General features: G+C 43.1%; 1 protein-coding gene and 1 pseudogene across 2 annotated transcripts; both read right to left on the bottom strand.

Moving 5' to 3' along the window:
* Window positions 1-1,896: 1,896 nt before the first annotated feature.
* On the bottom strand, window positions 1,897-7,164 carry LOC143402087 (GTPase IMAP family member 4-like). 2 transcript variants are annotated; one of them, XM_076859568.2, is made up of 3 exons: window positions 7,142-7,164; window positions 4,503-4,574; window positions 1,897-2,825 (listed from the first exon to the last, which is right to left on the bottom strand). In XM_076859568.2, the coding sequence occupies exons 2-3, from the start codon at window positions 4,558-4,560 to the stop codon at window positions 1,897-1,899; spliced, it is 987 nt and encodes a 328-aa protein (XP_076715683.2). In that variant the 5' UTR covers window positions 4,561-4,574; window positions 7,142-7,164. The 2 variants fall into 2 exon arrangements, with proteins under 2 accessions (XP_076715683.2, XP_076715684.2); XM_076859569.2 differs by lacking the exon at window positions 7,142-7,164 and adding an exon at window positions 6,841-6,923.
* A 2,475-nt stretch (window positions 7,165-9,639) lies between these two features.
* LOC143391498 (GTPase IMAP family member 1 pseudogene) lies at window positions 9,640-10,538 on the bottom strand (annotated as a pseudogene).
* Between the last annotated feature and the right edge of the window lie 15,553 nt (window positions 10,539-26,091).

The raw sequence follows: 26,091 nt of genomic DNA, 5'->3' as shown, positions 1-26,091 counted from the left end.
TCGAATGACAACTCCACCGAAGGCCATCTCTACCCCACCATGCCAAAGAAATAAGCCCTTGGTTTTCAGCTTTATGTTCTAATCTGCCTTCTCCTGGGCACAGGCTTTTCTACCAGCCCTACAGACTGGACGACATTAATGCTGTTTCTTCTCATAGGTGCAGGGCACATTCATGGACTTCTCCCTGAGGAAATCCATGCCTTCAGTGCATGGATATGGGGCCTATTGGCCCTTCTTCTCCAACCAACTGACCTCCCTCCCTCCCTCTAATCGATGCCCTTACTCAGCAGGAAGTAGCCAGATCGAGTATGATGCCCCCAAACCAAAACAAAAAAGGGAGGAATGTTGGTAAAGATGGCGCCCAGAGCGCTTCTCTTCCGGGAGCTCAGGTCCATGACGCACTGAATGGTGCATGAACCATCACCTCCAATCCCTGTGAATGGCACAAACTGAAGAAGTAACAGCCCACTCGCCCTGCTCCTCCTCATCCTGCGTTGAACCCATAAATATCAACCCCCTGTTCGTGTTTGCTCTTACTCTCTCCTCTCTTACTCTCTCTTACTCTCCCTCTCCATCTTACTCTCCCTCTCTCTCTTACTCTCTCTCTCCGTTATCTCCCCCACTTCTCTCTCTCTCTCTCTCTCTCTCTCTCTCTGTCTCTCCCCCCCTCCCCATTCAACTGGCCGCTATGGTCCTGCTACTAAAATCTCGGACAGGTAAAAAGAAAAAAAAAAAAGAAAAGAAAAGGAGAAACAGAGGTGCCATGAGAGTCGGCCAAGTCTAGCTCCAAAATCATCTTGAACTATTACCAAAAAACTGAAAATCATCTCTGTTTTATTAGAAGTAGCAGTGGTATCTTCCAAGACAAAACACAGTCCAATGCTGTACAAACAGGTGAGAACTGAGAAGTTTTATTAGAAGTACAGATAACCTGCCAAGCATTAAGTACTCAAGGTGTGATGTGAAGGCGTGGGGTGGCAACAGTTAGTTGTTTCTCAAGAAAAGGACAAATCTGGTTATTCATCAAATTGGTTAAGAAGAGATGGACAGAGATTCTACAGATACACCTGAGCATATCAAACATTGTGCACTTATTTGTTGTAATGCTGTCTTTCACTCTTTCTGGCTTTTGGGGATCACTACTTAGTTGAGTTCTTAGAGAACTGTTTTCTAAACAACTCCTTGTTCCTCAAAGAGCAGATGATAAGGAACAATTCGAGTCCTTTTATGAATCATAATTAAATAATTTGATGTTCACTGAGAAAGAATCATCTCCATCTATAAGATTGCCTAATGCAAACAAAAAATTAAGCTTTCTAACACACTATGCAGGTAGGATATTGTTAGCACCCTAAAGGCAAAGATAAGTGTGTAGGAGCTACGGACAGAGAATATCTACCAATCTAAAAGAATTTGGGGGAGAAAGTTTTACTAGAAACTACTGGATACAGCTTGGGGTCATGTTCTTTGGTCTCCTGCATCCCTCTCTCCGTGTCTCTAAGGAAGAATTCCCTGGCAGCAAGCATCATTACTTTTTGCTTTTGAGCTTCACAACTTGAGGATTTGCCCCTCTCCTGCTAAGTCAAACATCTGCCTATTGCCAAGGGTGAACTTTCCTGAACTCCCTGGTCCTGAGAGCCTGAGAGACAGAAACTAGAGCACTCAGACTGCAGTGAACAAGTCACATGGGGAGGGTCATCAGGTAATATGCAGAAAATATAAATACATTTTTCTTTTTTTAACATTTTTTAATTTTTTTAGTTGTGGTTGGACACAATACCTTTGTTTTATTATTTATTTTTATGTGGTGCTGAGAATTGAACCAACACATCCCACGTGCTAGGTGACCGCTTTATCGCTGTCAAAACCCCAGCGCCAAATGCATTTTTCTTAAGTCTAGTCATCCATAAACAGATGGAAGAACAAGGAAGCAACATCCAAGGCTTTCAAGATTAATTCAATTATCCAACTCTGGTTCTCGACCTCCATTCTGGCATTCTGCTGCCTCAAGGCATAGACAGACTCCGTTTCCTCTAGTGTCCTCTCCATTTGGCCCTTTCTCCTTTCCCACTCCAACTCACTTTCCAGGTGTCTGATTTTCCTTTCGTACTCTGCTCTTATCTGTGCTTTCTCTCTCTCCAACTCTGCTCTGTACCGTTCTTGGACTGCTAGGACTTGATGCTGAATTTCCTCCTCAGCCCTCCGGTACATCTTATTGGTGAAGTATCTTCCCCCGTTCTCCCTCACCACCTGCTGGACCAGGGTCATCAGCTCCACCCTCTGTGCCTCCTGCTCGGCTCCTGTCGCCTTGTTGTTGAATGCACAGTAGCGATGATGGAACTTGGCCACCAGCTCTTGAATGCCTTCCGGAGCATGCTGTAAGTAATCCTGGAAATCGGTGCTGTCCAAGTCATCTTTCCTAGTGAACAAGAGAATCATGAAACTTGTAGCACTGTCTCCAAACATTTGCAGGATCTTCCTTGTGGCCTTTTGTTCTTCCACAGTATAACGGCCTAATGGGACCACCAGGACCAGAACATGAGGCCCTGGGGAGGTCAGGAGGACACAGCGAGCAATCTCCTTCTGTGTGTCAGCATCCTGTACCTCGGTGTCAAAAATACCAGGAGTATCAACAACGACGAGTTCACCTCCGTTCCACACACTGCACTTTTTCTCACAGGACTTAGTAACAGATTTTGCTGAAATGCCAGATTTAAATGCTTTCTCTCCAAGGATGCTGTTCCCTGTGGCACTTTTTCCTACTCCAGTTTTACCAATTAATACAATTCTCAATTGGGAAATTCTGTGATCTTGGTGTCCGGGCCCTGGGACATCAAGGAAATAGACACAGAGTTAGAATCTACCTCCGACAGCTTCCCGTGCTCTCTCTGTTGCAGGCTGTGGGCTTCTCCCCTGAGGCCAGCCCTGTACTCACAGGGTCTATAGATAGCCTTCTGGGCCGTTTCCATCCTGGACAACTGGCACATCCCTTGTTCTCCCATTTTCACTCTCTTTTCAGGATTCCCTCAAGCTCCTTACTGTGACCATATGTGGCTTCCCAGCCCATAGAGGAAGACATAAATGGTTTCAGAAGAGAACTATGAACTGCTGCTGAGAGATATCCCAGCAAAGTAATTTAGGAAAGAACACAAAACTTGGCTTTGGAGCTTCTGCAGTGGGAGATTGATTTCCCAATTTATATTCCAAATGGAGCTTCCCAGTACAGAGCCAGTAGCAGGGTTACACAACTCATCACTATTTTATGGCAAAGTTTCCTATGTTTGAGTTCCAGAATCGGGAGATGAAAGAAATATATTTCCAAAAGTTCTATGTCTGAGAACACAGGATAAAGGAAGGCAAAATTTATCTAAGGAAAAACGTGGGTGAACATTCACATTGTTATTTAGTTAGCATCAGGGAGGAAGTCACCCTCCTTGGAATCTCCTGGGAGCACTGGCCTGCTGGCCATAGGCAAGGGGAGCAGGAAAATCATGGCAGGTGGAATGGAAGGGCACCAGAGCCCAGCTCCAGCACCGCCCCAGTCTGCCAGTGTTGACAGTGTATGAATGGCAATCCATGGGCTGATTGCCCCACGTCATTCCCATCCCTGTGTGCACGCCTCTTTGGGATATGGATTTGCAGCTCCTCCCACTAAAAAGCAACTGATGAATCAAGATGGTCCAAGTGACATGCTTTGGACAATGCCACAATGGAATGCATAATTCAAGCAGAGACTCCAAAAGTGCTCCTGTACTATGGTTCACCTTCTCTCTGCTCTTCCTGCAACTGCTGTGTGAAGACGCCTGGACCAGCCTACTTGAAGACACCTTGCCTGCCCAAGAGCTTGTTACCTACACACAGGTCCATGAAGCTATCAAGGCCGAGACCCAGAAGCTGGCTCAGACCCAAGAACTGTCCACCTGACCTTAAGAACCAACTAAATAGTTGGTGTTGTAAGCTACTAAATTGTGAGCTAGGTTGATAAATCAGCTCAACTGACATAATCAATTTCTATGGGTAAAAGAGTAAAGGGGGGTTTTGTGATGTGCTGAGTCAGCCTGTTGACTTTGTTGGTCGTAGGGGACCCCAGCAACAGGCAAATCAGGGACCTGGAAAAAGGATTGATTACTCCCACATTTCTCCTTCTCAATCCCCCTCCAGGATGAAGAAAGGAGCAGAAGAGCAACAGAGAGGCCTCGCCAGCTCTTGTGCGGTGTCTGTGCTGTGGGAAGCAGGGAGTAAGAAATGGTGCTGAGCCGTGGATCTACAGGGGGCCCTTTCTGTTTCTCCCCAAAGTAGCTGAGTAGCTGCTATGGCTATCTTAGGAGGAAATGGAGAGGGTGGAGGGAAGGAAAAGATCTGAGTCAATGGAGAGAAATGAGGAGCAAGGCTGGGGACGTTTCTCTCCTGTTGAAGTGGGGACTGGCCGTCAGAACCAGAGGGGTCCCCACCGCCCAGCCCTCTTCCCAGTGGCCAGGTCTGGGGCCCTGCACACGTCTCACCATAGCTGGTCCCTGGTTTGCTGTGGTAGAAATCCACATCATGGTACTGGGCTGCCATTATGGTTTGGATTCCTGTAGATAAAAGAAGAAAATTGTGCAGTGTGGGGAAGGCAGAGTGACTGCAGCGTCTGATCTGGCTGTCAGTGTTTTCTCCTGCTGTAAACCTCTCCTCTGACGGCTCCTGCCTCATTTCCCAAAACCTCACCTCAACCCTCTGCTCTCGGTTTCACTTCTAGGTCGTTCCATCACCCCCGCCCCCAACACACACAAACCTCAGCGCTTCCTGGGTGCCGTCTCCAGCCTGGCCCCTCTCTCCCTGGTGGGCTGCCATGTGGGCCTCTCACCAGCCTCTGCAGGCTGCAGACCCCCTGCTGCGTGTTCCAAACCTCCATCCTGCACTTTGGCCTCATTTGGCTGTTCCAGGGGCTTCTCAGACAGAAGCTGGCCAAAAGGGAGCCTGGGTCCTCCACCTCCCACAAGACTCCTCTTCAGCCAGGGGCTCCCACCAGACCCAGGGTCATGTCCCACTCTTCTTTCCTCACCTGCATCCACCCGCCCCGAATCCTGTTGATTCTGGCCCCCCAAATCTCAGAATATTCGTGTCTCCCTGCTCCTCCTCTGCCACTGGTTTGCACGTATCACTTTCCTAACTGATCACCTTGTCTTCCTTCCCTCTCCAATTCCACCAGTTTTAAAGCTAAAATTTTACTTTTTTCTTTTCTTGCTTAAATCCCCAACTTGCTGCCTACTGCCTTTAGAAAGTAGTTTAGATCCTCAGAATGACCCGGAAAGCCCTGCCTGATAACTTCCTTCTCTCATAGCTTTAGCCACAGCGGCTCCTTCAACGTTCCCAGAACCCTCTGGAGTCCTTCAACTTTTAGCCCTTTGCAGACTCTTTTTCTCCCAATTCAGACAGGGCCCAGCTCATGCCTGGGCAGCCCTCGGGCCTCAGAGGTCTTCCACACCTCACCCAGCGCCATGGCTGACCACAGGCCAGCGCTGGTATGCTCCCTGGCTGTTGGCTCTAACTGTACTCCAGGGCCTCTTCATGTCAGAAGAGGAAGCTATTTGTAGGATGTTCTACTGCCCCTCCCCCATAAGCTTTGTGATGGGAAGACCATATGTCACCCCCCTTTTCTCTGGGGACATAGTACTGGACAAAGGGTGGTTCTCAATAAATGTTTGCTAAATAAATGAATTGATCAATAATCTCTCAGCTTCTTGCCCCTCTCTGTTTGATCATTATATCCAACCCATGTCTACTCTGTAAAAATGACAATTCCTTCCTTGATGGTCGGCTCTTGGTGGCATAGAAGCATGGTGTTCTTTTTTAAATGTTATCCTTCACTGCTACCTCTGAACATTTTGAAAAACTGTCACAGGTGCAGACTTGAGCCAGGACAGTTTGAAAATGTTCTTGTTAAGGACAAGGTCTCCAGACAGGGAACCATAAATTATAGATTTGAAACAGAAAGTCAAACACTTCTTTTTAAAAAAGGAAAAAGGGGGTAAGTATTTCTTTATTCTTTAGGAATAGAGAGGAAAATGTTTCCTGTAAACCTGGAAGAGAAATCATAGAACTTTTAAAAATAAGCTGAAACCACAGATTTGGTGATTGGTATTAGGAGTGAATATAGGAGGCCAGCATTAGGAAAACAGAGGGTTTCTGGCTGTTTGTGTTTTGTTTTGGGTACCGGGGATTGAACTCAGGGCCTAGAGGCACTTAACCACTAAGCCACATCCTCAGCCTTTAAAAAATTTTTTTTTGTATTTTATTTCAAGATAGCATCTCACTGAGTTGCCAAGGCTGGCTTTGAACTCCTGATCTTCCTGTCTCAAGCCTCCCCATTGGCTTCTCCACATTTGGGATTATAGGTGTGTGCCATCACATCTGGCCGGGGTGTTTCTTAAGGTCCTGCTTTCCACACATGGGCTCTCTAATGCTGCTCTACTGACCCTAATCTAAATGCAAGACTGAGGAAAGTGCTTTTGTGAGTGCTGATCTTGGGTAGCTAAGTTCTCCTACTCTGCCTAAAGAATAAACACCCATCAGTCCCAGCTTCTCCTGAACTGCGAGTCACACAGGAAAGCATACCCCTTCTCCCCGATCCTAGGGAGAGCTCATTTCTGGCTGAACCCATGAAGGATCTGTCTCTGAGGAAGCAGGTCCCTAGCAGGCAGCTCTGAGCAGACAGTTAGTGGGGTCACAAGGCCTCCGACTACACAGTCTCTGATCCTGACTACGGGTCAGTTCTGGGGAGCTGCACACCAAGCTGTGCCCTTTACAGGTATCAATGTTCTTCACACCAGCCCCTCAGAGGTAATTCGGTCCACTCACCCGACTCTAACCCTGGAACAGCCAAGTTTATTCATAAATTCTACAACCAGGGCAGGAATAATTTATTTGTAAGACAAGTATCCTCTAAACAGTTACCCCTGGAAAAAGACATCAATTTTTAAGGCTCAGCCTTCAAAACAGATTACAACCTCAAATCAGCAAAGACAGGAAATAGGAGCTAACAAGAAATAAATTCTGAAAACAAGTTTGCCAAAAGGTTTAGGACATAGAGCCAACAGAGAGGTCCTCGCCCCACCAAATTTAACATTTTCCTCCCCAAAACAGACCCGCATTCCCTTACCTGGAAAATCTGGGTCTTGTACCCTTTTCTGATTTTGCAGGCAATGCTAAGCCAGAATATTGAGGAGGAGGAGGAGGAGCAGAAAGGAAGTGAGGGGAGGAGCTATCTAACTTGCTTGTGCAAGGGACCTGCACACCTTACTCCTCAATTGCACCAACAGAATTTTCTGTAATGATGGGATTGTCCTGTGTTGTCCAGTCCAGAAACCATGAGCCACATCCAGGTACTGAGTACTTAAAATGTGAAAAGTTGTGATTGCAGGGCTGAACTTGAAATGGTGGAGGGGTGTACAGATGAAAGCTGCTCTCTGACTGTGATGGAGTAACTGGGATTGCTACTTACCCTCCTTCCATTCCAGTCAGAAAAATGGACAAAATGTAGAAAGGAACCGTCTCCCAACATTGGACAACAGGCTGCTCAGGGCTCATCCATGAGCTAACAGGGTAGACGGAAAGGGAAGAGGGAGGTAACTGGGCTCCCAAAGGAATGAGAAACCAAAAATAGTAAATATTTCTATAAAGAGAAAACATTCCTTGTATCATGTAAAAGATTTTTTAAAAGATGATTGAGCCTTGAAAGCAATGTCATTGAGTGTATTCTTGGTGAATGTAAAACGTATAACAATGATAATACAGAGAATGGAGGCAGGAAGACGAAGAGCAACAGTGGCAAGGTCTTACAGCGTAGGCACGGTGGCTGTCACTGACGCTGAACTCAGGGAGACTGAGTCCAGGTTCATTTATCTTTGCCTATGGAAGACAGATTTGTCTAACACCATTTGACAGGAGAGCTTTTCTCCAACAACTTGCTTTTGTACTTTGCCAAAAATCAGTGTGGTATATTTGTTAGAATGCATTTTTGAATCCTCTTTGTTGTGTTCATTTTGATTATTTAATTACATAGGAGGTCTTAAAATTGAGTAGACTGACTCCCCTCATTTATTATTCTTTTAAAAAACTGTTCTATTTGAAAATAGAATTATTCTAGTTCATTCTCTATTCTAGTTTTTCTCTTTTGTATGATACTTTGAAGAAACTTGTTATACCTACAAAAAATCTTGCTGTACATATGTTTAGAAGAGAATTGATTTTGTTACCATGTTGTATCTTGCAGCCTAATTGGGCGTTTACAGTTAACTGATCTTGTTTGATTTCTTTTATTAGTTTTGCTTAGTATTCAGCATGAACATTTTGTAAATGTTTTTCTATGTTTATACCTCAGTTTTTCATATCCTTTTGAGCAATTAGAAGTGGTAGAAAAATTGGGCTGGGGATGTGGCTCAAGTGGTAGCGCGCTCACCTGGCATGCGTGCGGCCCGGGTTTGATCCTCAGCACCACATACAAACAAAGATGTTGTGTCCCCTGAAAACTAAAAAATAAATATTAAAATTCTCTCTCTTTCTCTCTCTTAAAAAAAAAAAAGAAGTGGTGGAAATGTTTCCATCTTCTTATCATGTCTTTGTACTTGGAGTCTTTGAGCTCCTCTCTTCTAGCTATTTATAAGACAGAGGCTAGGATATTGTGAGCTATGCTGTGCTATAGAACACCAGATCTTATTATATGGCTCCCTTTTCGTGCCTCTTATCCTTCCTCCCTGTTTCTCCCCAATTCCCAACCTCTTGGTGTTACATATTTTGATCAAATTATTAAGTAGTAGATTTTAAGAATAATAGGCATTATATAATTTTTTTTAAAATTTCATTTTCCTTAAGATTAGTAAAACTCTGGAATTCATAAAGCACAGGGAAATAAGTGTGCATTTTTTTCTTCAGTATACTTTTAAACCCCTTTACTTCTACTGGGATTTTCATGCTCATGAAGAGAGTGTACTTCCCTAGGTTCAAAAGTGTTCGAACTGAAAAATGGGCAAATGTCATATAAGAATACATGACCAGTGTAACGCCACGTCATGTACAACCACAAGAATGGAATCCTAATTAGAATAAGTCATACTCCATCTATGTATAATATTTCAAAATACACTCTACTGTCATCTAAAAATAATAAATTTTTAAAAATATAATAATAAAACTAGGCAAATGATCTGAATAAACACCTTTTTGAAAGAAGAAATACAAACGACCAATAAATAAATGAAAAAAAATTGTCAATATCATTAGCCATTAGGGAAATGCAAATTAAGACTTTATCTCACCCCAGTTAGAATGGCTATAAATAAAAACAAAAACAAAATAGCAAATGCTTGAGAGGATATGGAGAAAAAGGAACTCCTACTCTTTGGTGGGAATGTAAATCTGTGCGGCCCCTGTGGGGAACAGTGTAGAAGTTCCTCACAAAACTAAAACCAGAACTACCCCATGTCCAGCTCTCCCACTCTTGGGGGTATTTCCAAGGGAAATGAAAGCAGAATGCAAAAGAGTTACTGCTTGCCCAGGGTCCTGTGATACCACTCACAGTAACTAAGACATAGAATCAGCCTGATGCCCATAACAGGTGGGTGGATAAAGAAATGTGGCATATACACATACAAGGGAGCATTAGCTATGAAGAAAAATAAATTCTGCCATTTCAGCAAAATGGGTGGAACTGAGGTTATCCCTTCCTGCAAACCAAGCCAGACCTCGCCTCTCCTCCGGGTCGGCGCCCTGCGCGCCTGCGCCGGGTCATACACCTGGTTGGTGTAGTGTGCGCCCGTGCGCATGCGCACCAGGCCCTGGACCAGGCCCAGCAGCTGCTCCACCTGCGCCAGACGCTCGCCGCCCGTGGCGCGGTTGTTGAGGGCGCAGACTCGGCCCTCGCACTCGGCCACCAGCTCCCTCAGGGCCCGGTTCTCCGTGCAGCGCACGTAGTCCTGCACAGAGTCGCCGGCCAGGTCCTCCTTGTGGGTGAAGACGAGGACGACTCGCGCCACCACGGCCTGGCCGAACAGCTCCTTCACCTTGCGCAGCGCCTGCTGGTCCTGGGCGGTGAAGCGGCCCAGCTGGGTGACCAGCAGCAGCGCGTGCGGCCTGGGCGCCGACAGCAGGTAGCAGCGCGCTCTCTGCAAGCACTCGGGGTCAGTGTTGTGCACGTCGGAGCCGAAGAGGTCGGGGGTGTCGATGACGTGCACGCGCCACCTGTCCCAGTGCCCTCAGGCCGTGGTGCAGGCTCTGGTCACCAACGTGTCTCCCAGCCTGGACAGGAAGTTCTTGTGGGGACCCAGTGTCGTCTTCTGAACCTGGAGGACCAAGGGTTAGAATCCGTCATCAGTTTAACCAACTTCCACTGGGCAGCTCCTCTGCTTTCCAGCCAAGGGCCTTGCCAGTTCACCCCAGGCTGGAGACCCCTCTGGGGCTTACGTGTATTTGGCCACGAGTGAGCCCACTCCCCTCTTACCCTGAGCTGAACCACAGGATGCATTGCTGGGATCTGTTCTTACCGTAGGGGTCTTCTTCATCTCTTGCCATCTTCCACCCTCTCAGGTGTCCCTGAAAGTCCCAAACACGATTGGCTCATTCACGTATTATCCCTCTGAATAGCATGACCACCTATCTCGTGCCAGGAAAAGTCCAAAGAGCTGGGGATGACACAGTGACAAGACATGGCCCTTGCTCCTGAGGGTGGGAACATGCAGGTGTGTGGTTTGGGGAGGAGCAGGTGTCCAGAGAGGAGGCAGGTACATTTTGTGAGTTATAGTAAATTGTGCTAGTGCTTTTTGGAGAATAACAACAGAAGGGTCAGCACCTGGCTGTGGCTTAGACCCATGAGAACATTCAGTGGGTTTTTCTTTTCAGGGACTCAAATGCAAACAGCCAAGGACAAGTTATCACATTTACTCTGTGTAATTTATACTAAGCCTCAGGTATTAATTTTCCCAGATAATAATCAAGGTCAATGGCATAAGTTCAGGGGATTCAGCAGCCAGAAGACACTTAGTTAAATCCTGAGGACTGGGAAGTTTACCAAGGGACTTACAGACACACTTTAGGGTGGTTGGACTGGAGAAGGAGCAAGAAGAAAATGGGAAGCCTTCTTTTGGAAACTGGAAGACAGTCACCTCCCAAGCCTACCTGCAGAGTCAGTTTCTGCTGACTTCCAGCCAAAGCCCTGCCTTGTCCAAACACATCTACATGTGTTCTGTGGCTGGGGGCCCTGGGACGCCGCCCTCAACCACTAAGTGTGAAGCTTTTAAAGTAAAGGGATATGCCCAAGTCTAGCATTATTTCATAATGGACACTCTGGTCACATTTCCATGATCCCACAAGTCACTGAGTGTAGTGTTCCTTTCCATTAAAACACTCAGGGTCCCTCCAGGTGAACTGGGCTGCACGAAATAACCACACAAAAGACAGAGGTACCTTTTTCTTTACAGTCCTGTGACTTCTCCTCTGACCTTAAGGGTTGGCAGAAAGAGCACGTGTTGAACCCTTTTATTGAGAAGTCATCCAAATGAGGCAAGGGGTCAGGTTTCAAGGGGCTGAGTCTAGCTTCATGATGTCTGCTGTCAGCAGGTTGACTGACATCTAGGAAGGCCACACCCAAAGACAGAGCAAGAGAAGGGGATGCACAAAGGGTGTTTGAATGGAACATTCTATCCCAAACAGGCAAAGGAATAGGTGAATGTAGTTCAATCCATGGGGTGGCACGCCTATATCTGAAAGCTGTGGGACCAGGGCAATGTCCATGTCACTACGAGATGTAGTGATGGTCAAAAGCCTCTCCACTCCTGAATGGAAGAGGTGAATCATTCAGAGTGGCTCCCAAACCTGAGCACAAATGCATGGTCTCCCCTCAGTCTAGCTCTCCAGCCAGTACCTGCTCATTCAGCTACTCCACAAAGAGCCAACTTCAGGGCCTTTCTTGCCCCCTCTGTGCCCTCACTCCTATGACCAGCCATCCTCTCCCATGTTTCTTTCAGAGTTTCTATCTACATTTCCCCATGGTTTCAAATTCTGCCACCTTATGCCTGCCACCCTGGTTACTGCAGGGCATGCGTTCTGTCTCCTGGGCACCAACACAAAGGCGGACAGAGAGAGAGGGCTGAACAGCTTGCCTTTGGCTGAGGATCTGTGAGAACGGGTTTGCTGTGTTCAACCCTGAGGTGTTCTGGGCTGCAGAAGCTCCCTGTAGACGAACACAGTATCTTTATTAATTTATTTTATGTGGTGCTGAGGATCGAACTCAGTGCCTCACACATAGGAGGCAGGGCTCTACCACTGAGCTATAATCCTAATTTCTTGTTTTTAATAAGTCCCTAAATTCTTGTTTTTAATAAGTCCCTCTTTCCCCTGGGGTATGTCAGATGCAGCCATCCATGGATGCGAGTTAGGGAATCTCTTGTCATAGTCCAGCCTCTTATTATGCAGATGAGGACATTCTGATGTATCATGTGAAGGGAAGAGTTTGAAGATTCAAGTTCAATACCTCAGATGCCTCCTGGGAGACCCCCACATTCACTGAGCCTAGGAGACTGGAGAAGCAGAGTTCGAAGCTCAGGTATGTACAGAATTCTCTTTCAGACGTGTTTAGAGGTTAGACTTGCTCATATGCCCTCAGAAATATCTTTCACCTTTGTGAATGTGCATTTGGGGACTGTTTCCCACCTTCTGTAGTGTATTAATAATTCTGGAAAACAGCTCTCTTACTCCTTAGGGGACTAGGGAAAGGGAAAGGAGTTAGTCCTAACCAGGAATGTGTGCATTCAGCTGGCAAAGACACCCGCTGCGTCTTCCACACCAACTCCATTGGAAATTCAGAACATTCTTGAAGCCCTGGAAGCATAAGTCTATTCCCTCTAATTCCTGGTCCTCTGCTTTGTAGAACAGAGGTGCTCATCAGCCAACTTCATTTGACCAGTGCCTCTGCAGCTCTTGCTGCAGCTCCATCTCCTCACAGCTCTTGCCCGTCTGTCCCCTTCCCTGGCTCGGGCTCACCTTTCCTGGGGTCAGGCTCAGGAGTGACCTCTGATGTGAGTTCAGGAGACACCTTCCCTCTGCCTCACCGAGGAGTCACTCAGACCTCAGAGCTGAGCTCAGGAAGCTCAGGGAAGGCCTGCTGATGACAACTTAAAAGTGACAGAGACCCTCACCAGTGAGGCAGTGGGCAGGAGACGTTTCTATCACAGAATCCAACCTCTGCTTAGGACTAAGGTGTTGTTTCAGAAGGTTCCTATGATGGTGCCTTTTACTCCCCAACAGAAGATGCACCTTAAGGGGAAGAACATTTTAGGTCTCTGAGGCCTGTCTTTATTTTTCTAGACTCTGACCATTAATGTTCTCTCTTGCCTTTTGCTTTTTAGGTCCTTTCCTATTAAAAGGTATCCCGAGTCCCCTTTCTCAGTACAGGAATCCCAAGAGAAATTCCTGGCTGAGCATCAGTGTGGACAGTACCACCGCCTGCCAGGCACATCACATTAGGGTCCTTAGCATGTTAATTTTATCAGTCTTAAATTCTCTGATAATTCCAATATCTCTTTCATATCTAATTCTGATGCTTGCTGTCTCTTCAAATGTGCATGCATGTGGGGTGTGTGTGTGTGTGTGTGTGTGTGTGTGTGTGTGTGTGTTTGTTTTCCTTTTATTTTGGTACTGGGGATTGAACCCAGGGGTATTCTTCCATAGAGCTACATCCCCAGCCCTTTTTATTTTTTGAGACAGGGTCTCTCTAAGTTGTTGAGGCTGGCCTTGAATTTTCGATCCTGGGATAACTATATACAATTGTATGGAAAAAATACATCTCACTTCTGCATCACTTCACACCAAAAGTTAATTTGAAATGGACTTTAAGATCAGCAAGATGGTGGAGTAAGAGGTCTCAGCCTTCATTTTCATTTCCTCCCGCAAAGAAGATCAGGTGAACAGCTATCTATGGGCAAGGATAACTAGAAGAGATCAAGAATCCACTTAAGGAGCTATTGAAAAATAGTAGAAGGGGAAAATGCTGGTAATAGCCAGACAGTAAGAGAAGAAATAACAATTTCAGGAAAAAGGAGAATGGAGGGAAAATTAGCTTCCTCAGCCTTTCAGGGCAGAGCCTGAATGGTCAGTTTCAGTTTCATCTCACCCAGGACCCTAGGGAGACTGGCATACCTGGGGCATCTGGAGATACCTGGGGCATCTGGAGATACCTGGGGCATCTGGAGACACCTGGGAACAAAGAGTGACTGTCAGTATAGACACGTGGCAGGAACCACCATGGTCCCCAACAGCCTGCTGCACAGGACTCTTCTGTGCCAAGGACTGCAACAGCCTTGTGGTCCCCATATACTACCCACAGTTTCCCAGCAGGGGCCCTAGTTTCTCTCTTTCAATCTCCAGCTTCTCTAAACACCACCTGGAGTCACTTGCTGCTCCATGAGCTGAGTGCAGCCACTGAGCACATGCCCACAAGTCACCTCAGGCCTGCACCACAGGCTCTGGCACTTAGCAGGTCTGTGCATTTGTGATCCATCTCTGCAGCTGCCAGCATCAGTCCTCACCAGCAGGCTTGCCTCTGCAGATAGTCCATGGAAATGCACACAGGCTCGCTGCTTGTCTTGACTTCTGTAACTGTTCAGATGTCCACAGCTGACCTTGCCCCATGGTGCCCACTTCATCCACTGTGTTTGCACTTGTTTCTGGCCGGATGTGTGCACACTGCCAGTCCTGACTCCTGGGGTGGCACACAGACTCCCCTGGCCCCTGCTGCCATGCATTTACTTGCAGTTGGTCCTAACAATTCCTTTGCCCTTGGCCGTCACTACTGTCCTCATGCCTATTCTGGCTTTCTCACATGCATATGCCTACAACAAATTCACAACCAAGTGTGGATCCACGGCAGGTACTGGCTCCCCAGCGGCCCCTCCTGTTCAGAGGCATTGCTGAGTGCCCTTTGCAGCTATTATGGCCCTCTTTCAGCCCCCTTAGTTCCTGCTACCAAGGACTACCCAGTTGACAATGTTGTAGAGCCCAGCTACATGAGCTCATGAGAAGTCACATCCCCCCAGACTGAGTCCCCTGCACACATCCAGAATTGACCAGCCACACCTAGGCCTGATGATGCAGTATTCCAGCCTCTCCTCTCCCATGCCAGCACACATAAGGCATTTCCTTAATAACTCCAATCCATAGACCCCAAAGAGGCGAGTGCCTCTTCAAATGGGCAGACACCTGTGCAGGGCTTCCAGGGTCATGAAGAATCCAGAAAATAAGACACCACTAAAGGACCCAATCACCTTCCAGCAACTGATTCAAAGAGTTGGAGATCCATGAACTAACTGCCTGCTAAAAATTCAAATTCCTTTAAAATATGTTCCAAAGGAGCTCAGAAAGTTAGGGGAGAATACAGATAAACCATTTTCCCAAACCAGGAAAGCAATGCAAGAAGAAAATGAAAAACTCAACAAAGAGAAAAAAAGCAAACAAAAGTTCAAATCTGAAATTGAAAATACACTGAAAGTATTAAAAGAAACACAACGGATTTGCTTCAACATAGACTAGATTGAGCAGGAAAAAGGAACTAGGCCTGGTGGTGCACACTGTCATCCCAGGTCCCAGGAGCCCAAGGCAGGAGGATCATGAGTTTGAGGCCAGCCTGGTGCAACTCGGTGCAACTCCACCTCAAAAAAAAAAATCGAACAGAACAAAAAGAAAAACCAAAACAGAAGAAAGAATAACAAACTGGAAGACAGAACATTTAAAATCGTGCAGTCCATGGAGAAAAAAGAAAAATAATGAAAAGGCATGAAGAAAGACTCTGGGATGTGTGGAACCTCATCAGGAGAGCTCACATTTGCATTATAGCATTACAGGAGTTTTAAGGCAGGGGAGAGGGAGGGAGGGAGGGAAGGAGGAGGAGGAGGAAGAGGAGGAGAGGAGGAGGAGGAGGAGGAAGAGGAGGAGAGGAGGAGGAGGAGGAGAAAAAAAACACCTGAAGTTCATTTAAAGAAATAATGACTAAGAATTCCTGAAATATGGGGAAAGATATGAATATCTAAGTACCTGAAGCTCACAGGTCTTAGGTCAGAATCAGCTCAAGGATTTTACCCATGCCAGAGGTAGTGGCTCACACATCTGCAATCCCAGTGACTCAGGAGCTAAGAGTATCCCAAGTTCAGGGCCAGCCTCAGGACTTAGTGAGACCCTGTCTCAAAATAAAAAATAAAAGAACTGAGGCTGTAGCTCAGTGGTAATAGCACCCCTGGGTTCATCCGCTTACAATAAGAAAACACAAAAGCCAACACACAAGAAAATAAAACTGAAGACAAAGAGAATTTTGAAATCAGGAAGAGAAAAAGGAGTCTCACGTACATGGAGATGCCAATAAGGCTGTCAGTGATCACCTCTCAACAGACTCCTTGCAGGCAGGAGGGGTGCGCTGATGTAATCAAAGTGCTGAAAGAAGAAGATGCCAACCAAGAATATTTCCCCCAGAAAAGCTGACCTTCAAAAATTAGGAGGACAGGGAGGAGGGGAAGGGGGAAGGGGAGAAAAAGACTTTCCCAGACAACCAATAGGTGAGGGAATTCATCACCACCAGAGTTGCCTATGAAGAAAGCTATTTGGAATTCTTCAGTGTGAAATGAAAGGACATTATTTAGTGACATGAAAACATAAGGAAGTATCAATTTCATGGGTAAAGGTAAATATATGGTCACGTTCAGGATATTCTAATTCTATAGTGTAATGGTGGTGTGGAAGCCATTTGTATCTTTGGTATGAAGCTTAGAAGAGGAAAGAATTAAAATAAGTATAGCAACAGTAACTCAGGAGAACACAATATCAAATTATATAAATTGTGATATAAAAAATGAAATGTGGGGAAAGGACTTGAATAAACATGAATTTTTTCCATTTTATTTATTTATTTATTTGTTTCAATTTATTCTAGTTAGGTCAGCAGAATGCATTTTGATTCATTGTACACAAATGGAGCACAACTTTTCATTTCTTTGCTTGTACATGATGTAGCATCACACCATGTGTGCAGTCATACATGTACCTGGGGTAATAATGTTCATCTCATCCCATCATCTTTCCTGCCCTCATGTCCCTTCCTCTACCCACTGTCCCCTTTGACCAAAGTTCCTCCATTCTTCCCATCACCCCACCGCACCCCCATCATTATGGATCCGCATCCAGTTTTCAGAGAGAACATTTGGACTTTGGGTTTTTGAGACTGGCTTACTTTGCTTAGCATGATATTCCAAATCCATCCATTTACCTGCAAATGCCATAATTTTATTCTCTTTTAATGCTGAGTAATATTCCACTGTGTATATATGTAATCCCAGTGACTCAGGAGCGAAGAGGATACCATTCATCTATTGAAGGGAATCTATGTTGCTCCAACAGTTTAGCTCTTGTGAATTGAGCTGCTACAATCATTGAAGTGACTGTGTCACTATAGTATGCTGTTCTTTTAAAATTATTTTTTAGTTGCAGATGAACAAAATACCTTTATTTTATTTATTTATTTTTATGTGGTGCTGAGGCTCAAACCCAGTGCCTCACAAATGCCAGGCGAGTGGTGTACCACTGAGCCACAACCCCAGCCCCTAGTATGCTGTTTTTAAGTTCATAAAAGTGTCGAATTCTTTTATGCTATTAAAGTGGAGTTGTTATCAGCTTAAACAGACTGTAAGAAGTGTAGTATTGGGCCCGCCGGCGCGGTAGACAGACCACCCCAACAGGAGGAGGGGCCCAGCAGCCTGCCTGTCCGGTGGACAGACCACCCCAACTGGAGGAGGGGCCCAGCCGCCCGCCCGTGCGGTCACCTGACCGAGCTCTGGACAAACATAAGATTTCCCCAACACCCCCCACCTCATCAAACACCTTATGAGAAGATGGAACTCATCTTGGAAAATCCCACCAACCCTTAAAACTCACCAATCGGTGGGTGAGGCTACCAGCTCGGTTCTGCAGCGGATCAGGCACCTGGTTTACATCTCAGAATAAGAGTAGAGAGGCCACAGGCGGAAGCTCAAGTCCTCTCACACTGACTACCACCACCACCCTGAACCCAGAGACTCAAGCTAGGAATAAACAATGCCACCAACTGGAAGAAAAGAAAACAGAGTTCTGAGAGACATTCTTTTTCTTTCTTTTTTTCTCTTCTCTCTCTCTTTTCATCCATTCATCCAGTCTCCTCTACCCTTCCCCCTCTGGTCCTCGCAACCTCAATATATGTGAAACCAAGAATTGTGCATGAAAAAGGTCTTTAACAACTGAATCACCAGAATAATATAATATAGAGGAATTGCATATGCCCCACCTCCCTCCCCCTTTTATTTCTTTTCTTTTTTCTCTTATTTTCTTTTTCCTGCTCTTTTTTCTCTTTCTTTCCTTGTTATTTGTTTTTCTCCTTCTTACTCCCTCTATCCTACTTGCAACCCCTAAATTTTACTATTTGTAATTAGGGTAATCTTATAAATACAGATAGGAATTTGAATCTATACATTCTTCCATAAATTACCCATCTATTGGTTAGAGATTTCCAAAGATACTAAGTTAGATTAACCCCACACCCTCACTCCTTTCCCCCTAAACATAACATCCTACACCTGAAATTCAGTTTTCTTCAAGCTACCAGAAACGGTATGCCTTTCAGGAAACTAATGACTATATTTGTAAATGATAATGAAAACCAACATTTTTAGACATAGAGTCTAGCTATAAATGTAGTAATAAGGAAAACGTGTGCTTAGATGATGTACTATTGATATTGAGAACTGTTAACATTGGCTTTTTCCACAAAAGGGAGACTTTGCAACTATACAAGAGCAATATAAATATACAGGGGGAAAATCAATAACACAACAGTTTCACAAAGCAGAAAGAAAGGTGAGCAGTATGAAAAGACAAGGAAAGAAAGGACCACAAGCAATGAAGTTCAACTCAACTTTAGAAGAGGTAATATCTGCAGCAGATGGAATATCAGATAAAGAATTCAGGATATACATGCTTCAGATGATCTGGAGTCTCAAGGAAGACATTAGACAGCAAAATCAGACAATGAAAGATCACTTTGAAAATGAATTACATAAACAAATCCAAGAAGCAAAAGATCAACTATACAGGGAGATAGAGGTTATAAAAAACAAACAGAAATCCTAGAAATGCAAGAAGCAATAAACCAAATTAAAAACTCAAATGAGAGTACTACCAGCAGAGTAGAACACTTAGAAGATAGAACATCAGACAATGAAGACAAAGTATTTCAACTTGAAAAGAACATAGACAGCTCAGCGAGACTGTTAAGAAACCATGAGCAGAACATACAAGAAATATGGGATAACATAAAGAGACCAAACTTAAGAGTTATTGGGATACAGGAAGATATAGAGGTCCAAACCAAAGGAATGAGCAATCTGTTCAATGAAATAATATGAGAAAACTTCCCAGACTTGAAGAATGAAACAGAATTCCAAATCCTAGAAGCCTACAGGACGCCGAATATGCAAAATCATAAGAGATCCACACCAAGACACATTATAATGAAGATGCCCAACATACAGAATAAGTAGAGAATTTTAAAAGCTACAAGAGAAAGGAAGCAGATTACATTTAGGGGTAAACCAATCAGGATAACAGCTTATCTTTCAACACAGACTCTGAAAGCTAGAAGATTCTGGAACAACATATTTCAAATGCTTAAAGAAAATGGGTTCCAACCAAGAATCATGTATCCAGAGAAATTAAGCTTCAGGATGGAAGATGAAATTAAAACTTCCATGATAAACAAAAGTTAAAAGAATTTGCAACTAGAAAACCATCTCTTCAAAACATCCTTGGCAAAACATTACAGGAAGAGGAAATGGAAAATAACAATGAAAACCAACAGCGGGAGGTAGTACAGTAAAGGGAAAAAATAATCAAAGAGGAAAAACAAACCATGTTAAGTAACATAAATAAACAAATATGACAAACCATATCTCAATAGTAACCCTAAATGTTAATGGCTTAAACTCACCAATCAAGAGACACAGACTAGTAGAATGGATCCAAAAAAAAAAAAAAAGATCCAACAATATGCTGCCTACAGGAGACACATTTGATAGGAAAAGACATACACAGACTGAAGGTGAAAGGTTGGGAAAAATCATATCACTCATATGGACCTCGGAAACAAGCAGGAGTGTCCATACTCATATCAAATAAAATAGACTTCAAGCTAAAGTTAATCAAAAGGGATAAAGAAGGACACTACATACTGCTCAAGGGAACCATACACCAACAAGACATAACAATCATAAATATATATGCCCCAAACAATGGTGCAGCTATGTTCATCAAACAAACTCTTCTCAAGTTCAAGAGTCAAATAGACCACAATACAATAATCATGGGATACTTCAACACACCTATCTCACTACTGGACAGATCTTCCAAACAAAAGTTGAATAAAGAAACTATAGAACTCAATAATACAATTAATAACCTAGACTTAATTGACAGAATATACCACCCAACATCAAGCAGCTACACTTTTTTCTCTGCAGCACATGGATCTTTCTCAAAAATAGACCATATATTATGTCACAGGGCAACTCTTAGAAATTATAAGGGAGTAGAGATAATACCATGCATCCTATCTGATCATAATGGAATGAAACTGGAAATCAATAATAAAAGAAGGAAGGAAAAATACTGCATCACTTGGAAAATGAACAATATGTTACTGAATGATCAATGGGTTACAGAAGACATCAAGGAGGAAATTTAAAAATTCTTGGAGATAAAGGAAAACACAGACACAACATATCGGAATCCATGGGACACAATGAAAGCAGTTCTAAGAGAAAAATTCATTGCTTGGAGTTCATTCCTTAAAAAAAGAAAAAACCAACAAATAAATGATCTTACACTTCATCTCAAAACCCTAGAAAAAGAAGATAAAAACAACAGCAAAAGTAGTAGAAGGCAAGAAATAATTAAAATCAGAGCTGAAATCAATGAAATTGAAACAAAAGAAACAATTGAAAAAAATGACAAAACTAAAAGTTGGTTCTTTGAAAAAATAAATAAGATCGACAGACCCTTAGCCATGCTAATGAAAAGAAGAAGAGAGAGAACTCAAATTACTAGCATACAGGATTAAAAAGGCAATATCACAACAGACTACAGAAATACAGAAGATAATTAGAAATTATTTTGAATCCTTATACTCCAATAAAATAGAAGATAGTGAAGGCATTGATAAATTTCTTAAGCCATATGATCTGCCCAAAACAGACCAATATCAATTGAGGAAATAGAAGAAGTCATCAAAAGACTACCAAATAAGAAAAGCCCAGGACCGGATGGGTATACAGCAGAGTTTTACAAAACCTTTAAAGAAGAACTAATACCAATACTTTTCAAGCTATTTCAGGAAATAGAAAAAGAGGGAGAACTTGCAAATTCATTCTACGAGGCCAACATCACCCTGATTCCTAAACCAGACAAAGACACTTCAAAGAAAGAAAACTACAGACCAATATCTCTAATGAACATAGAGGCAAAAATCATCAATAAAATTATGGCAAATCAGATACAGAAACATATGAAAAAGATTGTACATCATGATCAAGTAGCATTCATCCCTGGTATGCAAGGATGGTTCAATATATGGAAATCAATAAATGTTATTCACCACATCAATAGACTTAAAGATAAGAACCATATGCTAATTTCAATAGATGCAGAAAAAGCATTCGACAAAGTACAGCAACCCTTTATGTTCAAAACACTAGAAAAACTAGGGATAACAGGAACATACCTCAATATTGTAAAAGCTATCTATGCTAAGCCTCAGGCTAGCATCATTATGAACGGAGAAAAATTGAAGGCATTCCCTCTAAAATCTGGAACAAGATAGGGATGCCCTCTCTCACCACTTCTGTTCAACATAGTTCTCGAAACATTGGCCAGAGCAATTAGACAGACGAAAGAAATTAAAGGCACAAAAATAGGAAAAGAAGAACTTAAATTATCACCTTTTGCGGACGACATGATTCTATACCTAGCAGACCCAAAAAGGCCTACAAAGTAACTACTAGAGCTAATAAATGAATTCAGCAAAGTGGCAGGATATAAAATCAACACACATAAATCAAAGGCATTCCTGTATATCAGCAACAAATCTTCTGAAATGGAAATGAGGACAACCACCCCATTCACAATATCCTCAAAAAAAAAATACTTGGGAATCAACCTAACAAAAGAGGTGAAAGATTTATACAATAAAAACTACAGAACCCTAAAGAGAGAGAGAGAAGATCTTAGAAGATGGAAAAATATACCCTGTTCATGGATAGGCAGAACTAACATCATCAAAATGGCGATCTTACCAAAAGTTCTCTAAAGGTTTAATGCAATGCCAATCAAAATCCCAATGGCATTTCTTGTAGAAATATATAAAGCAATCATGAAATTCATATGGAAAAATAAAAGACCCAGAATAGCAAAAGCAATTCTAAGCAGGAAGTGTGAATCAGGCAGTATAGTGATATCAGATTTCAAACTATACTACAGAGCAATAGTAACAAATACAGCATGGTACTGGTACCAAAACAGGCGGGTGGACCAATGGTACAGAATAGAGAACACAGAGATCAATCCACAAAATTACAACCATCTTATATTTGATAAAGAGGCTAAAAGCATGCAATGGAGGAAGGATAGCATCTTCAACAAATGGTGCTGGGAAAACTGGAAATCCATATGCAACAAAATGAAACTGAATCCCTTTCTCTCGCCATGCACAAAAGTTAACTCAAAATGGATCAAGGAGCTTGATATCAAAACAGAGACTCTTCATCTGATAGAAGAAAAAGTTGGCTCCGATCTACATATTGTGGGGTCAGGCTCCAAATTCCTTAATAGGACACCCATAGCACAAGAGTTAATAATAAGAATCAACAAATGGGACTTACTTAAACTAAAAAGTTTTTTCTCAGCAAGAGAAATAATAAGAAATAATAAAATACGTCCTGGGAACAAATTTTTACTCCTCACACTTCAGATAGAGCCCTAATATCCAGAGTATACAAAGAACTCAAAAAATTAAACAATAAGAAAACAAATAACCCAATCAACAAATGGGCCAAGGACCTGAACAGACACTTCTCAGAGGAGGACATACAATCAATCAACAAGTACATGAGAAAATGCTCACCATCTCTAGCAGTCAGAGAAATGCAAATCAAAACCACCCTAAGATACGATCTTACTCCAGTAAGATTGGCAGCCATTATGAAGTCAAACAACAAGTGCTGGCGAGGATGTGGGAAAAGGGTACACTTGTACATTGCTGGTGGGAGTGCAAATTGGTACGGCCAATTTGGAAAGCAGTATGGAGATTCCTGAGAAAGCTGGGAATGGAACCACCATTTGACCCAGCTATTCCCTTTCTTGGACTATTCCCTAAAGACCTTAAAAGAGCGTACTATAGGGATACTGCTACATTGATGTTCATAGCAGCACAATTCACAATAGCTAGACTGTGGAACCAACCTAGAAGCCCTTCAATAGAAGAATGGATTTTAAAAATGTGGCATTTATACACAAAGAAGAATTACTCTGCACTAAAAAATGACAAAATCATGGAATTTGCAGGGAAATGGATGGCATTAGAGCAGATTATGCTAAGTGAAGCTAGCCAATCCCTAAAAAACAAATGCCAAATGTCTTCTTTGATATAAGGAGAACAACTAAGAACAGAGCAGGGAGGAAGAGCATGAGAAGAAGATTAACATTAAACAGGGACGAGAGGTGGGAGGGAAAGGGAAAGAGAAGGGAAATTGCATGGAAATGGAAGGAGACCCTCATTGTTATACATAATTACATATAAGAGGAAGTGAGGGGAAAGGAAGAAAAAAAAGGGGGAGAAATGAATTACAGTAGATGGGGTAGAGAGAGAAGATGGGAGGGGAGGGGAGGGGAGGGAAGGGGGGATAGTAGAGGATAGGAAAGATAGCAGAATACAACAGTCACTAGTATGGCAATATGTAAAAACATGGATGTGTAACCGATGTGATTCTGCAGTCTCTATATGGGGTAAAAATGGGAGTTCATAACCCACTTGAATCAAATGTATGAAATATGATGTGTCAAGAACTATGTAGTGTTTTGAACAACTAATAATAAAAATTTTTTAAAAATAAAAATAAAAAATAAACATTAAAAAAAGAAGTGTATAATTGGACTGAGCTGTAGCTCAGTGGAAGAGCGCTTGCTTAGCATGCGTGAGGCACTGGGTTTGATCCTCAGCACTGTTAGGTGCAGGACAGGCTGAATAAGTTGTCTGCAGGTCATGCCAAACAAAGTTAGCTGCAGGATGACCTGGCCGCTCAAACCCTCTGTCTGGTTCTTTATCACCTGTTTGCTTCAAGCCCAAACACCCAAGCCCCCACTCAAGGCTGGGCGCTTCGACCCCCTGCTCAAGGCTGAACACTTAACCCCCTTGGGTGCCAACAAGGCAGCTTGCAAACCCAGAGACCCTGTTAGATTTAGGCAGCACCGCAGAAGGGCTGTAAAAGCCTTCCCCAGCCCCGCCCCCCCACTTCTCTTTCTCTCTTTTCTCCTCTGTTGCACTGCTGCAATAAAGACCTCTTGGTCGCTCCGAGTGTTGTGGTCACTTTCCTTTCAAGCACCACATTAAAACAAACAAATAAAATAAAGGCATTCTGACCAACACAGCTGTAAGAAAATTTAATGAAAGAGCTATAGTATAACTACAAGAACCTCCACACAACAGAGTCCTTGTCTTGTTCCTGATCTTAAGGGAAAAACTTGGTCTTTCCCCATTAAATATGGTCTCAGCCTTCAGGCATTCACAGAGATCCTTTCCCAGGTGGTGAAAGCTCTGTTCACAGGAAGATATGACCCGCCGCGTTTCCCCTCCTTTGCTGTGTTGATGTGGCGTCTTGGTTCATTGGTGTGGATGTTAAACCACCCTGGCTTTCCTGGGAGGAAGCCCACACTGTCATTGTACACTCCTTTCCATGTATTGCTTGCTTTGCTTTGCTGGTATGTGATGAGGATATTATGTGTCATGAGAGATGTTGCTAGGCATTGTCCTCCTCTTGTAATATTTTTGTGATTTGGTATCAGGAGAATGCTGGTATCAGAATGACCTGGGATGTATTCCTCCTGTATTATTGTTTTGGATGAATTTGTGAGGAAATAGTATTAATTCTTATTAAATATTTGGTGAGATACATTAATAAAGGCATCTCCATCTATGTTTTCCCTTGTAGGCAGTGTTTGAACTACTAATTCAATTTCTTTATGTGCTGTAAGTCTGTTCAGACTTTCTATTTGTCCTTGAGTCAGTTTTTGTAATTTGTCATTTGTCCACTTTGTCTAAATTATCTAATTGTGGGGCATAAAGTTGTTCATAGTATTTCCTTATAATTGTTTTAGTCTGTAAGATCATTAGTAATGTCCTTTATTCCTAACATTAGAAATTTGAGTTTAAGCCTATGTTTATATTTTGTCAAACTAGCTAAAGACCTGTCAATGTTTTAAAAGAAGCAACATTTACTTTTTAAAATTTTCTCTGCTGCTTTCTATTTTCTGCTTCATTATTCTACTCTAAACTTTACTCTATCCTTCTTTCTGATTGCTTTTGGTTTAATTTTTTCTTATTTTATCACTCTGTTAAATGTGGAATGTTAAGTTGTTGGTTTGAGATCTGTCTTCTTTATTTAATAAAAACACTTCCAGGTATAAATTTTTCTCTAAGTATTGCTTTCTCCTTATCAATTTGACTGCATTATTTCTTCACTTCCATTTGTGTTGATTTCTGCCGCAGTCTGGCTGCAGCAAACTAACCGGGGGGGTGACGAGCAACTTGTGTACATTGATACAGCAGGAGTGGGAGCCCTTTATTGTAGGACAGGAGGGGTATATATACATTCCACACAGCTTATCTAATTAACATAAACTAGATACAGCAGTCAACCAATAAGGAATCTCCACACTTAATGGCTCGCTGGCGTTACTTCACAAACCACTCCCTCTGGCAAAATGCCAGGTGCCATCTTGACT

The sequence above is a fragment of the Callospermophilus lateralis genome, chromosome 1 (assembly GCF_048772815.1).
Source record: "Callospermophilus lateralis isolate mCalLat2 chromosome 1, mCalLat2.hap1, whole genome shotgun sequence".
NCBI classification, from domain to species: Eukaryota; Metazoa; Chordata; class Mammalia; order Rodentia; family Sciuridae; genus Callospermophilus; species Callospermophilus lateralis.
Note: the sequence above shows the minus strand (reverse complement) of the source record. Positions and strands in the feature narration are given on the sequence as shown.